This window comes from Rhinolophus sinicus, chromosome 16, assembly GCF_057876585.1.
Source record: "Rhinolophus sinicus isolate RSI-liver-muscle chromosome 16, RSI-T2T, whole genome shotgun sequence".
NCBI lineage: Eukaryota > Metazoa > Chordata > Mammalia > Chiroptera > Rhinolophidae > Rhinolophus > Rhinolophus sinicus.
The window spans coordinates 89,280,322-89,293,680 of NC_142516.1; the positions used below are offsets into that span (position 1 = coordinate 89,280,322).

The window sequence follows — 13,359 nt, forward strand, 5'->3', positions numbered from 1 at the left end:
TCTGGGCTCCCCCATCACATCTCTCATCACCCCAGGTGGTACTGCTCCCGCTCCACACGGTGCTGTTCCCAGGCCACGTCCCCAGCAGGGCCTGGCGGCCTGACGCCCCAACATGCACACCTGAGGAGCGGAGGTGCGATTACCTTCATGAGAGCCGTCTCACCATTGCTCTGCTGGACGTTTACAAAAGCTCCTGCTTCCAAGAGAATAGCCACTGTCGTTAAAAAGTTCTATTAAGGAAGAAGAAAAGCAAGTTTAACTCCCAAAATTCTTTGGAAGATAGATATATGCAGATGTTTTGAAACTTAGCCATTAGGAAAGATACTGGGTCACCCCAAGCAGGTAGGTGAGCAGCTTCCTGGGCTCCACACTGCAGGGTCCCCTTAGAGTGGTGAGAGTGGGTGGAGATGTGGGGGGACACCCCTCCCCCCCCACCCCGGCGCCAAGCACAGCTTCACTCAGTTTTGCCAACAACTTCAATCTGAAGTTTAAACACTGGTTTCAACATAAAAACCCCTGCATAGCAATCCTTTAGAAAGATAATATATGGGAACATTTTAAAGTATTAATCAAAAGCAACACTTAATTTCAAATGAAAAGGTTTTCAAAAGACCTAAGATTGAAATTGGTATTAGTACCTTAATTAGAGGAGCTTTTTAAATATCACATTTCCACCTAGCTAATCACGTTATGAACATTCAATGGCAAATACCACTGTTGATTAGAAAACACCCATTCATGACACATTAGAGATGCGCTGGAATATACAACTTTAAAGTTACTTGAACTATGACCGTTACAGTTCATTAGAGACGGATTCTGTGTCGTCCCACGAGCAGGAATTCCCGTGAGCCCACGAAAGGGCTGCCTGTGATGACCGACCTTCTCGGCTGCGTGAATGAGGGCAGTGGTCCCGTTTTTCTGTCTGCCATTCACTTTGGCTCCTTTTCTGATGAGGAGCCTCAGCAGGTCGTCCTGCCCTCCTGCTGCTGCCAGCATCACCAGTGTCATCCCACTTGAATCCTTTATTAAAGGTTTTGTTTAAGAAAAAATGTCAATGTTTAATCAAAAATTTTAGAACTAAGTTTTTTTCATCTAGATTGTTTCAGTGTGAAATCAATGAAATGCATTAATTTAAGTATCTACCTAGCTTTACTTAGCTTTTTTACTAAAATATCCTAATAAACAATCAAAAACTAATAAGCTTTAGAATTTTTCACATATGAATGTTACCGTAAAGTTTTACCATCTCCATGTATTAAGTTCTAAAGGCACATCAATACTTTGCATGATGTGAAATGAACAGTGAAAGGTATCTCAAATTTCAGGGCGGACGGGTGGCTCAGTTGGTTAGAGTGCAAGCTCTGTACAACGACACTGCCGGTTTGATTCCCACATGGGCCAGCAAGTTGCGCCCTCTGCAACCAGAATGAAGTCAATGAGCTGCCACTGAGCTCCTGGGTAGCCAGATGGCTCGGCTGGGGTGTGCCAAGGTTGCCAATTCGACTCCCGCAAGGGATGGTGGGCTGCACCCCTGCAACTAAAGATTGAACTCGGTACCTGGGGCTGAGCTGCCGCTGAGCTCCCTGATGGCTCGGTTGGAGCATAGGCTCTCAACCACAAGGTTGCCGGTTTGACTCCCGCAAGGGATAGTGGGCGGCGCCCCCTGCAACTGACAACAGCAACTGGACCTGGAGCTGAGCTGCGCCCTCCACAATTAAGACTGAAAGGACAACTTGACTTGGATGGAGCTAATGAGTCCTGGGAAAAACACTACTGTTCCCCAATAAAAAGTCCTGGAAATACACGCTGTTCCCCAATAAAGTACTGTTGTTCTCCTTCCCCAGTAAAATCTTTAAAAAAAAAAAAAATTTCAGGTCCAAAGTTCTACTGTGGTCTAGGTAAAACTCATGCATTCATTAGATTCATTTAGTGGCCCAAAGATGGAAGGCTAGAAATAACCTCAAGAAGTCACATGAGCCCACTGTATGATGACAAGCTAAAATAAGTGCTATCTGGATTAGATAAATGTTAGCTCGTGTAAATCTAACAGTGGGAAGTGAGTTTTACTGCTCTAAGCATAAGGAAGAAAATGCAGAAATAGGACGCTGATATGCTAAAACTAAGTAGTTAAAGAACTGCTTGAAACAGACGTGAAATTACATGAAGTTGATGAAAACTAAAAAGGTAACTATTAGCTAAAATATTTCCAATCACTAGTTGAAACAAACCATATGACGAAACCAAACCAATTAAATACCATTTGATAAAACCAAATTCCAATAGTTTTGAGTTCATTTGGTTATTATTATCTGATAGTGTAGCAAAATTTGCCAGTATGAGTAATCTGAGGGAACACAAATGTAAGAAAAATTATTTCTAGCAGTAGCAAGTTAGACAAACTCAAGAGGTTCCACTAAAACTGAAATGAGACACTGGAACCACTTCCTCTGATTTGTAAAAACTTTCCTAACTTTAGAAAATTCCCTGCTGTTACTATGCTTTTAATAAAGACCAAGCTACGTGAGGATTAACATGGGGAAAAAAGCATCTGATAAAATCCAACATCCATCCCTGATAAAAACCAGTTAAAAAGAGCGGAAGTGTAGGGAGGTGAAGGCTGCCACACAGGACAGGCAAGACAGCTGACACCTAGACCCAGGGGAGACCCCTCAGGTCAGGGACAGGCAGGCCGCTGCCATCACCATTACTCAATGGCACTGGTTTCACAAGACCGAGAAAGAAATATTGTTGGAAAAAAGGAAAACAAAAGTTATTTTGGCAGATGATCAAATTCTCTACCTAGAAAATCCAAGGCAAGTAACTTAAAAATTATCAGAGTACGAGAATTTTATAAAGTGACTGGAGGCAACACCGCCCCCTCTCCCCCCAACAGCTTTACCATACACATGTAATAACCAGTTAGAAAAAATATGTGTGTGTGGGCGGGGGATATCCTAATGATCATAGTAAGATAATTATAAAACATTTAGGAATAAATCTAAATTGTGTAATAACTATATGAAGGAAAAATCCAAGCAACTTTGGGAATGAAGAGCTGAATGTAAAGTTATGTTCTTAGACGGAAAATTCAAAATGTAAAAATGTAAATTCTCAGTCAAATTATGTATTTCATGCAATTTTAATCAAAATCCCTATAATTTTTTGAACTGTAATCCCAAAGTATTAAACCTAAAAAAGTCTGCACTAAGAAAACTAAAGAAGAAAATATAAAAATCTTTTCTAAGCAAGACAAGAAACCAAAAGCCACAAGGGAGTAAGATCAATACATGTGACTACCTAAAAATAAAAACCCTCTAAGCAACATAAGACTGAAAAGAAACAAAACCTAAAAACAAGAACAAAAGGGTTAATATGCTTCCATATAAAAAATCCTTATAAATCAGTATAAAAACCCGCAGCAACAGTACAGTCGGGCAGTTGCTGTAAACAGACCACTCTCAACGAAACAGTGACCTGAGAACCAGGAGCCAGTTCCCACGCTCACCCCTCAGAGCGGCAGAGATTAAACCAGACGACCATGGCTGAACCAAGGGGTTGGAAGTAACAAGGACTATAATTTCTACCTTCCTACAACGTTTGAATTTTATAAAGTGAACATGCATTACTTTTACAACTAAAAAAAGAAAAAAACAATTATTTTAAAAGAGCTACTTTCCATCTTTCTTTCATGAGATTTTACAGTTATATTTACTACCTCTTGCTCCAGGTTGTATTCTTCATTTGAACTAAGTGCAACCTTCACGGTAATGTAATCCCCATTTTTCACAGCATCTCTCAATAAATCTAAAATGAAAGAAAAGATAACTTAGGTTTTCTGTATCTAGATTCATGAAAAGGACCCCCATAGTTCCCAAACTACTCACGACTTGGGATGGCATCTGCTGCAGTAAAATTCTCATCTTTCCCAGCAAGATGCTTCTGAAAATCTTCTAATTTCATCCATTCCAGCTGCAGGTCCATGCCCAAACTCAGAATCTGCTGTCTGCCATCTGGAACACACAAGAGCCATAAGATACATTTTTCTGGGCTATACAAAAATACAATACAAATTTATTCAATTTGTGGTGTCTTAACCAAAACTACACCGTCTTTAATGAAATTTCTATTTTTTTTAGGAAGTAACATGAACTATCCATATTTGGAAGTCACAGTACTTCAAAAGGCATGAAGATAAACTGGTAACATTAACTACAAAATAATGAAATATGCATTTTAGGTACATGATTAAGTATCTCGAAGAGAGGAATCAGTAAGAGGCATCACTGACATTTCTTTCTTTGGCCATGCTTCCTGGACATACACTGCTTTCAATCATTTAAGCAGGTAAGATCATTCAAAATGTGTAAACCACACCTGTGCTTAAATAAAAGCACTTGTCCATTGCTCCTTCCAGAGTCGGCTCACGCTCCTCCTCTTGGAAGCCCTCCCTGTTGAGCCCCCTTCACACCATAAAGCAAGTGCTGGTTTCCTCCCTCATGTCTGACCCACGGGCTGATCAGCGCTAGGACGGACGTGCTCGTCCCCTATCGGCAGTGCAGTGCCACTGGGGCCTAACTCACATGGGGTAATTCAAAATGACTGAACAGCACAAATATTTGCTGGTAAGAGTTAAAGTTAAAGGATTTTCACCAAAAACCGACTGCTCAAACCATACAGATGTTAGGCAGTTAACCTTGCCATAGAACTGGAGACTGTAAAAGACATGCAAATAAACGCACTGTCCCCCAAGCTCTCAACTGGAACCAGCACTGCCCCTTGCGGCCCCCGACTGACACACGTGCATCTGGTCCCAGCCCCAAGTCTGCTGTGCGCTTTGATCAGTCACAGAAGCTTGCTGTACCTCCTGAGTGACAGTAGTGATAACAGTAAAAGCAGCTAGCACTCAGTAAGAAGTGTTCAATTATTTACATGAATTAATGCAGGTGGTCCAGAGTGACCTGTGAGGGGACACATGTCACAGCCGAGGAGAGCCAAGGGCACTCTCAGCGAGTCGCAGCTGAGCCCACAGGAAGCAGTGGGAAGGACAGATGACAGGTCACATAAATCAAGACAGTAGCGTCTTCGCAGGGCTGTCTGGAGTAACAGAACCCAGAGCTCCAAATGCAGCCGAGCTCACCCTACATGGACCTGCCCCTTGTCACCTATCCATCCGGTTTCCAGGCCTGAAGGGTCTCATGCTGAGGTCTCTGCTGAACAGCCCAGGCCTCCCGGGGCCGACAGGTCCTAGTCTCCTGGGGGGTGGAAACGGGGGAAGCTTCGGCTGACGCTGGCCAGTATGGGTGGTCTCGTTGGGGAGACCACCTTCCTTCCACACGGACCCCAGCCATCATTCAGTCCAGCGCCGGCACCGTGTGAATGGAAATGGGACGGGCGTAGGGCAGCCGGGGGGGCTGGACTCAGGGTGTGGGTGCTGATCACTCGGGAGCCCCGACAGCTGGGCTCTTCTGAAGGGACCGACGGCCTAGACAGGGAAGCCAAGGGTGGGTGACCATGTGAAAGGACATTTGGGTTCACCCTTAGGAGCCACGTCCCAGCTCATGAGGCACTGACACCCACCAGCGACCTGGGAGGTGACGCCCTAGCCGGGCACGAGCCCTGGCCGCGGACCCTTCAACGGACACAGCAGCTCGGGACAAAGGAAGAGCAGCTGCCGCACTGACTAGCATGTTGCCCCTGAAACAGTGACTTGTTAATGCAGTGATAGCGTGTCTGTCCTGTGTGTTCTAAACAAAGCCCAAGACAACTGCCAAAGGACTCTGGGGCCATGTGCCGGAGTGTCCAACCAGCGGCGGACTGGCAGATTCGTTCTGTCGGCCTGCCCCCTCGGAGTGATGCTGTAAATGTGCCTTGGTTTGTGTGGCGCCACATCTGTCCTGACCCAAGCTTCTCCAGTTGTCTCCATGCCAACCATGCTGCCACCATTAGAGGACTGGAGAAGGCATGGACCATCTACAGACACCGTCCTTGACTAGACAGTGATTGGGAGTCCCATTGCAGAGGCCACGACGTGCTAGACAGCACAGGAACGTGAGAGTGGAGGTCCATCGCCCCATAACCCGCAGCAGCACAGTTGTGGGAAGGAGGCAACCTTAGGCAGCAGCTGAAATGACTAACAGGTAAACCGGCTGGGCCAGGTGGCCTCAAGTACTGTTCTAGGCTTTGGTACGTTTGAATTGCTGACTAGTAGATCCTGCTGCCCCATATGCCAGACTGGGGTCACCTGCCGAGGCACTTACTGCCATAAAGGTATGGAAGTCTTGGGGGGCAGCCACTGCCCCGACTCTCTGTGCACAACGTTCTGTGTTGCTGGGGACACCCGAGCCCCGTCACACCTGGGAGAGGCGTCATCTACTGGAATTTGCAGTCGGACGTCCCCATGGGGTGGGTGTCACTTGGCACCCTAAGTGAGGGGAACTAGACTATCTTCACTGGGACCCCGCTGTCCTGCTACAAGCCACACCTGCGGATACACCTGGAACAGAGCACACAGCCCTGAGGGAGGGGAGGGATGGGGGTCTTGGGCTGGCACCCCCCGGTCCGTCTCCTCACGCCAGCAGGGGTGGTACGGACAACCCGCTCAGGTTCTTAAAGCTGCCAACCCGCGCAAGGCCAGGCGGGCACGCTGTTTCCCACTGGCCCATCACGTGGCTGCCTGCCTTGTTCCTCTACTGGCCTGGAGGCTGTTATAGCACGAGACGCCCGTACTAGTCACCCAGCAAGCCTACAGGAGGGCCGACAAAGCATCTCCCGAACTCTGAAATGTCCCCAATGACAAAGCTGTCCTCCAGAACACAGTGGCCTTGGCATTATTACTGCCTCTCAAGGGGGCACCTGTGCCGTTTCCCAAACAATGTGCTCACCCCTGATGAGTCTGTAATGTATCATCTTCATTAATTCACGAGGACACAAGCGAACGTCCCGAGGAGTCTGACCCCCAGCCTAGCTGACTTCTCCAGCCTAGCTGGAGAAGACGTGTCTCCAGTGACTCCATTATACTGCTTTCGTTCGGACGTCTTACTTTCGTGTTTCTGAGTTCATTCTGCTTTTATAAAATATTATTTGTTTTAAATTACTGAAATTTCGTACAAAATACCTAACTACTGTTGTGATTGGTGCAAAATCATAGTTTTTTTTTAACTGCCTCTAGTTTCTTTTTTGATAAATATTATTTTTGAAAGTGATAATTTTATTATCCCTGGACATGAATCAAGATACATACGAGAGTGACGATGAATTGTTTGTTGACAATTTATCTAATTATTCCTGCCAAAGCGAAAGCGTACCGCAGTGAAACGCAGTACATGTGCAAGTTTTGTAATGTACCCCTGCACAAAGGAAACTGTTTCGAACGCTACCACACAGTGAAGCACTATTAGATTATAGTTTTTTTTATAAGGTCTATTGAAAATTTCGAAAAAATATTGTAATTTTGTATACATAAAATTATTTTGATTGTGAAAGTTTTTTTCTCTGTTTACCTAGAATGTAGTAATTTTGTGTACATACAAAATAGAATAACACATATTTTGCAAAGTAAATAAATAGAGACCTCTTTTTAAACTAAAACACTGAAAGTTTCATAGAAAAATATCAAATAGATCGAAAGATATGAATATTTTACGGAAAGTCTAATTTTGGCGAGAAAATGTCAAAAAAGCCCCACGTTACGACACGATTTGGCGGGAAAATGCCCGCTTACAAAGTTTAATAAATCGGTGGCTCAGATCTTGGAGCTCTTAGTGGAAAAAAGTATTCCTTATTTTGGGAATCATTATCTTGACCTGTGTTTTCTCTGGCGCTTGTCTGCCTCCAATGTAGCCCGACAGCTGCCAAATGAGCCACTTCCATGCTAGTAATATCCCCTGCTAACCGCCCAGGGCACACTGCAGAAGAGGGGAGCATGTGAGAGGGGGAGAGCCGGTCACAAGGGGTGGGATGCTGGAGGCCCTCGCGAGGACTTGACTCCTGGTTGACCAGGAAGCCGGATGCAGGCTCCTCGGGGCCCCCTTTCCCTGGAGTATGCACCCCACCCACCACTTCCATAGGGAGCCACCTCAAGAACAGCCCTGAGAGGTGTTGAGACCATCTGGACTGAATACGTGACTGAACCCAGTGAAGGCCTCTACAGAAACTTAAGATTTGGTGGGCGGGTGTGAAGAGCGACTTATCTCGCTGCCACCTGAGACCAGCCTCATTCTGTAAGTCCTCTGCTTATCACACCTGCCACCTACCAATCCAGACAGGCTGCCTCTTTCTTCACTCCTTCCCTGCCCTCTGGATACAGGCCAGTTTCAGATTTCACACGGGGACACCCGAGGGTGCAAACTGACTGCCTCTGTTCATGATTGAAGGGCAGTGCTGCTACTTGGCATTGGGCCTTGGGGCAACCCACTTCCTCCATGCCTTATCTATGGGGCCTAGAAATTGTCTCGATTTCCTGCAAGCTCAGCAATGCACCAGAAAGCAAGATTTTACCTGGTACCCAGGGTCTCGTTGTTTTGTAGTAACAAGGCCACCCAGACTATCCCCTCTGCCATGTATTCTGAAACATTCTCTTTAAATGTTTTAAAACATTCTCTTTACCTGTTTCTCCAGATTCACAGATGCCAGTTCTGTCAGATTACCCTGTCCTAGCTACAGCTCGCAGGTATGCACTTTCTGTGCCCCCACAGCTAGTGTGGCCTGCATTCCACACGAGGCCCCCCTCCTTCATAGCCGATCCCAATACCCCCCGCGAAAGCACAGACAGCACTGTCATATTTAGGAAGTGCCATTTACTGCAAGGTTAAAAGGACAGAATACAACTAAGTCTGCATTTGATAATTTTCTGAAAGAAATCTAATGTAATCAGGCTACTTGGCAAAAGTGAGAAACGTAGAAAACTAGAAAGCTTTATAATTTCTAAATGTGCAGAGCACATTATAGGGACTCAGAAAATATTTGTGTGATCAATTTAGAAGTCACAGGATGACCTAGGTCTTCAATATAAAAAGTTACTTATTCAGGAGATTGAAATAAAATCTTCTATGGCATTATTTTCTGATCTCGAGATCAGAATTACAGTGGGAGAGGAGTCAGGAGAGTGAAGCAATACGGTGTACTACCCTAAAAAGATCTGCAAAATGAACACAAACATACTCACCAGCATTCTCGTCTGCTTGGCACACACCGTCCATGGCGTCCTGATCGCCTTCGGCAGCGATGTATGCCCAGGTATCAGTCTCATCTCGTGTAGTTCTCCTTTCTTTAATTACCTGCTTGTTTCCCTGGGATTTGGGATCTTCTGCGATCTTACTTTCCAGTGGTATTTCTTCTCTTTTCTGATTATTCTCAGGAAAATCATTTTTTTCTTCTGGAGTTAATTTAAATAAATCAAACGCACTTCTGATTTCCTTTAATGCTAGTGAAAAAAATCAAATTGATAAACAGGAATCACAAATTTGTTGCAATCAAAATAAAATCTGGATTCGTGTTAAACAAACAGCTATTTTCTTACTTTTCATTAGTATGTGTCTTGTTTGGTAAAGAATGATCAGACTCATTCTCAAACATGAAGCTTCTCACTTGGCCTTCCTACCGGCTGCTCGGTATTTAGGAAGGGCATGCACAGTGCATGGCTGCTCACTGGTGCTCTGAATCACGCCCAGTTTTGACAAAGGCCTTCTGAAGACAGTGAACCTTAGGATAATCCTAGTCATGACACCAGCTATCCTCTTGCTAAGACCACTACCTGCGACCATACCCTGAAGCTAAGCTCATACAAAAGTGGCTTCTGGTGGCAAGCGGGGGATGAGAGGGCACTATGCCAACAAACTGACTGGGAACCTGGTAAAACCACCTGACACCTGTGGAAATCCACTCAGCTGTTAACTGAAGATAAAGGTGAAAAGAAAACGGCAAAGCACTATATTTGACATCATAACCCCAAAAAGGAGTAGAACAGAACAAAATTAGGAAGAACTCTATTATATAAACTCTGGGTACATAGCAGGTCCGTTTTATTAGCAGGGGATATTGAAAATCAGACACCCAGTAAGTACTACTGTGAATGGAATGAACAGTAGTTGAAAACATTACACATTAACGGTAAGACTGTACCTGAAACTGACATACAAGATAGGAGAAAAAAAGTTAACCAGCTCCAATTACATAATATTTTGAATCTCCAAACACTCTATGAACAATAGATGGTTAAAATTATTGTATTGCTGTAAATAGATTTAGTCTTTAGTTACTTTATCCATGTTCCATGGAAACACCAATTGCTCCTCCCTGCTTTCATTCCCCTGCTACTTACCTCTTAAGTCCCGGCCTAGGCAGAGAGCTGAAATGTACTTCTGATACTACCTCAGTTACAACTTTTGGGAGAAAACCCAATATGCCTTAGAATCACCGCTTCCATAAGAACTTTTGGGTCTTATTCAAACACTGTAAGTGGGGATGTTTTATAAAGTACTGTTCCATGTGTTATGCATTCTCAATTATGGTCTATATTAACGTGACCCAAAATGTACAGTCAATATTATGTTTATATAAATGGCACTGAGCTAAATACAATAAATGCTAAACAGCAGTTTGTCTCATTTAACACCCACGATAAAAGGGACATTTACATTTTTTCTGCCATAGCTAATGTCCTGTCACTGTAACTCTAATACACTCCGTCATCATACTCAAAAGGAGAAAAAACAAGGTGAACAGAGGGAAAAAATTAATGTTAGAAACAAAACTGTTATATAATAAACTAAGGTAATGGGTTGAACAAAAGTAGCATAAGTATCTAAATTGCCCAGTGGATGAAATTTTCCAGTTCTATGACATTTAGGTTAGAAAAGAGAGACTGTCTCATAGTAGATTAAATTCCTTGGATAGAAGATGGCAGTGATAAATGGTAAATGTTAGTATTCACACTCACTCTTTAATCCCTTTGGCTCTTTGCGGCCTTTTTCTTCCTTGTCCAAATCATGCCCTTTCTGGTATTTTTCTTTGGGTTCATTTTTTTTGGTCTCTTTCTCCTGAAAGAGACATATGTAAGACCCAAAAGAGGAACAAGTAAGAGCTGCCATGTATCTGAAACCTGGAAAACACGGGCCCCCGGCCTGGGCAATGCGTGTGCACCGTGGCGGCCGGCCGCTAAGGAGCAACTCTTCTCATTAACCGCTTCCTCAACCGTAATGTACAAACCACAAAATTCAAAACCCAACACCAGTTTCTTCAACTCTCTTAAAAATTTATTAAAAATAAAGAAAATTCCCCCCCAAATTTTACCCTACAGTCCAACTAACCAAACATGACTATTTTTCATTTCTGCACATTTTGACTTCTGATCTTTATAATTTTGCATAATTTTGTTTAAAATTCATTTTTCTTTATTCATATTGCGTATTTTTACATGACTTTTCATAGGTACTGGTTTTCTTCACTATAAAATTTTGTAAACTCTTATTTTTGCTGCACTGACCTCATAATTCATATTTCAATGGATAAATAATAGTTCCCAAGTGGATACATTTCCTTAACCATTTCCCTCATGCCCAGACTGGTATTAATTCTAGTGATAACACTACCATAAATATTTTTGTATACATAGCTTTTCTCCCTTTAAAATGATTTCCTTAAGATAAATCTACAAAACTGGGACTAACAGATGAAAAAAAACTTACCGTTTTTCAGCCCTTGATAAATACTGCATATATGAATACTTTCATAATGTGGAAAATATTTCCATTTTGAAAAACCATATAAAATACTTTTTATAAGGGGTAAACTCGATTAAATATATTTTTGTAAGCATTAAAAGACTTACGGTGTTAGTGAATTCTATGTACTATTATTTAAGTAAAAAGTATATTTTTAAGACAACAGAGGCAAATGCCGCAGGATGTGAGCGGCTAATAAAAGCAGCTGGTGAAGTGCTAAGCTTTACTACACAATGCTGTCTGTGGTCATGGTGCGAAGGAATTCCCTGACGATGGAAAAACTATTCTGATAGCTTCACCATTTCCTAATTGTTTGTGAAACTTCTTGACCACTCAAAAGAGTGGTAGCTGGACTGGAATATTCTGTAAGATTCTAACACAGTACTCACTTCCTCAGTCAAGTCAGTGGTCTGGATGCCTCTCTCTTCCCAGGCCGACCTTGAGCTCCTCTGGGTCTGGGCGGGTGCAGGCATCAGCTTCTCTAACTCTGGGGTACTTTTGCCTTTGTCCTGATTCCTTTGCTTTTTACATGTATTTTTCTTCTCTAAACAAAGGTTCTTGTTTTCTAGCTTTTTCCTGTCCTTGAGTTCCTCAGCCTTTCTGGACTTCTTTCTGTTTCTCTTTCCTCTGACATCCACACCCTCATCGGCACTCCCTGTGCTAGTGTCATCCAGCTGTTTATCTAAAACAGTATCGTCAGCTACGTCTTGCCCTGCTTTGTCTTTTGCACATTTAATCGTTTGTCGTTCTCTGTTGTCACCCTGTATATCGTCACTGTCCCCCTCTTGAAAAGGGGACTCATTAAGTACACTTGATTCAGATTCCAACTGAGATTCAACACATTTCTCTTTTTTTGTTTTTCTGTTTTCTTTGGAATCTTCTCTTATTTTAGTCTTGAAATCTCTTATTTCACCCTTTTTAACTTTCTTTAATTCCTTAGTTTCTTTTATGTCATCTTTTTTGGGCTTTTTGGATTCCTTTAGCTCTTCTTTAGCTTCTGAAACCCTTTTCTTTGTCTTTAAATCAAACACTGAACTCTCAGAAGAGGCGCTGTCCAGGTCCGGGGCAGACTTCTCTTTCAGTTTCCCCGCCTTGGCCTTCTTCTTCTTCAGCTCATCCGGGCTCTTCTCTTCTCTCTGCCTCAGTTTCTTCTTTTTCTTCTTTGGAGAAGTATCTTCTTTTGTCTCACTTTGCTGATCGCTGTCAGAGTTTGCCTCAAATATGTCATTATTTAAGGACAGTCTCTATAAAACAAAAGATCGAAATACTCATTAACATAGTAATTTAAAAGGTTCTGAAGAGTGGTACTAATGAAATCTGGTAGAAACGTGTTTTTTTCCAAGCAGTTTGTCAACTTAAAATTACTTACCTAAACGGAGTAGAGCATTACTTGTATCTCATCTAGCAAGTAGGTCTTGGTAGTGCTGATGAGCTCAACGTGAAAAAGCAGAAAAACACACAGAGGGACAGGGACTGGTGCTGCTGACGGCCCTCAGCTAAAGCGGAGTGAACAGAACAGCCATATGTATGGTGGCTGCGTTGTACATGATTTGAACCTCAGAATTTCAAAAACCACCAAAGAAGTAATTTGTACACTTTCTTGGTTGCCAAAAAAGTAGTTACCATTCAAACACAA

General features: G+C 43.1%; 1 protein-coding gene and 1 long non-coding RNA gene across 4 annotated transcripts in view; one reads left to right on the forward strand and one right to left on the reverse strand.

The window, feature by feature from the left end:
- Positions 1–13,359, reverse strand: part of MPHOSPH8 (M-phase phosphoprotein 8) — a 47,033-nt gene that overhangs the window by 9,378 nt on the left and 24,296 nt on the right. For all 3 annotated transcript variants that reach the window (XM_019749593.3, XM_019749592.3, XM_019749594.3), the window contains exons 3-9: positions 12,113–12,967; positions 10,940–11,039; positions 9,167–9,424; positions 3,888–4,013; positions 3,719–3,807; positions 883–1,023; positions 144–230 (exon numbers count right to left, since the gene is read on the reverse strand). In XM_019749593.3, the coding sequence (XP_019605152.2) occupies positions 144–230; positions 883–1,023; positions 3,719–3,807; positions 3,888–4,013; positions 9,167–9,424; positions 10,940–11,039; positions 12,113–12,967 (1,656 nt within the window). The remainder of the gene's footprint in view (positions 1–143; positions 231–882; positions 1,024–3,718; positions 3,808–3,887; positions 4,014–9,166; positions 9,425–10,939; positions 11,040–12,112; positions 12,968–13,359) is intronic.
- LOC148755066 (uncharacterized) overlaps positions 1–13,359 on the forward strand; it is a 28,335-nt gene that overhangs the window by 3,205 nt on the left and 11,771 nt on the right. Inside the window, exon 2 of the long non-coding RNA XR_016019264.1 lies at positions 4,140–8,671. This is a non-coding gene — a long non-coding RNA (uncharacterized LOC148755066). The remainder of the gene's footprint in view (positions 1–4,139; positions 8,672–13,359) is intronic.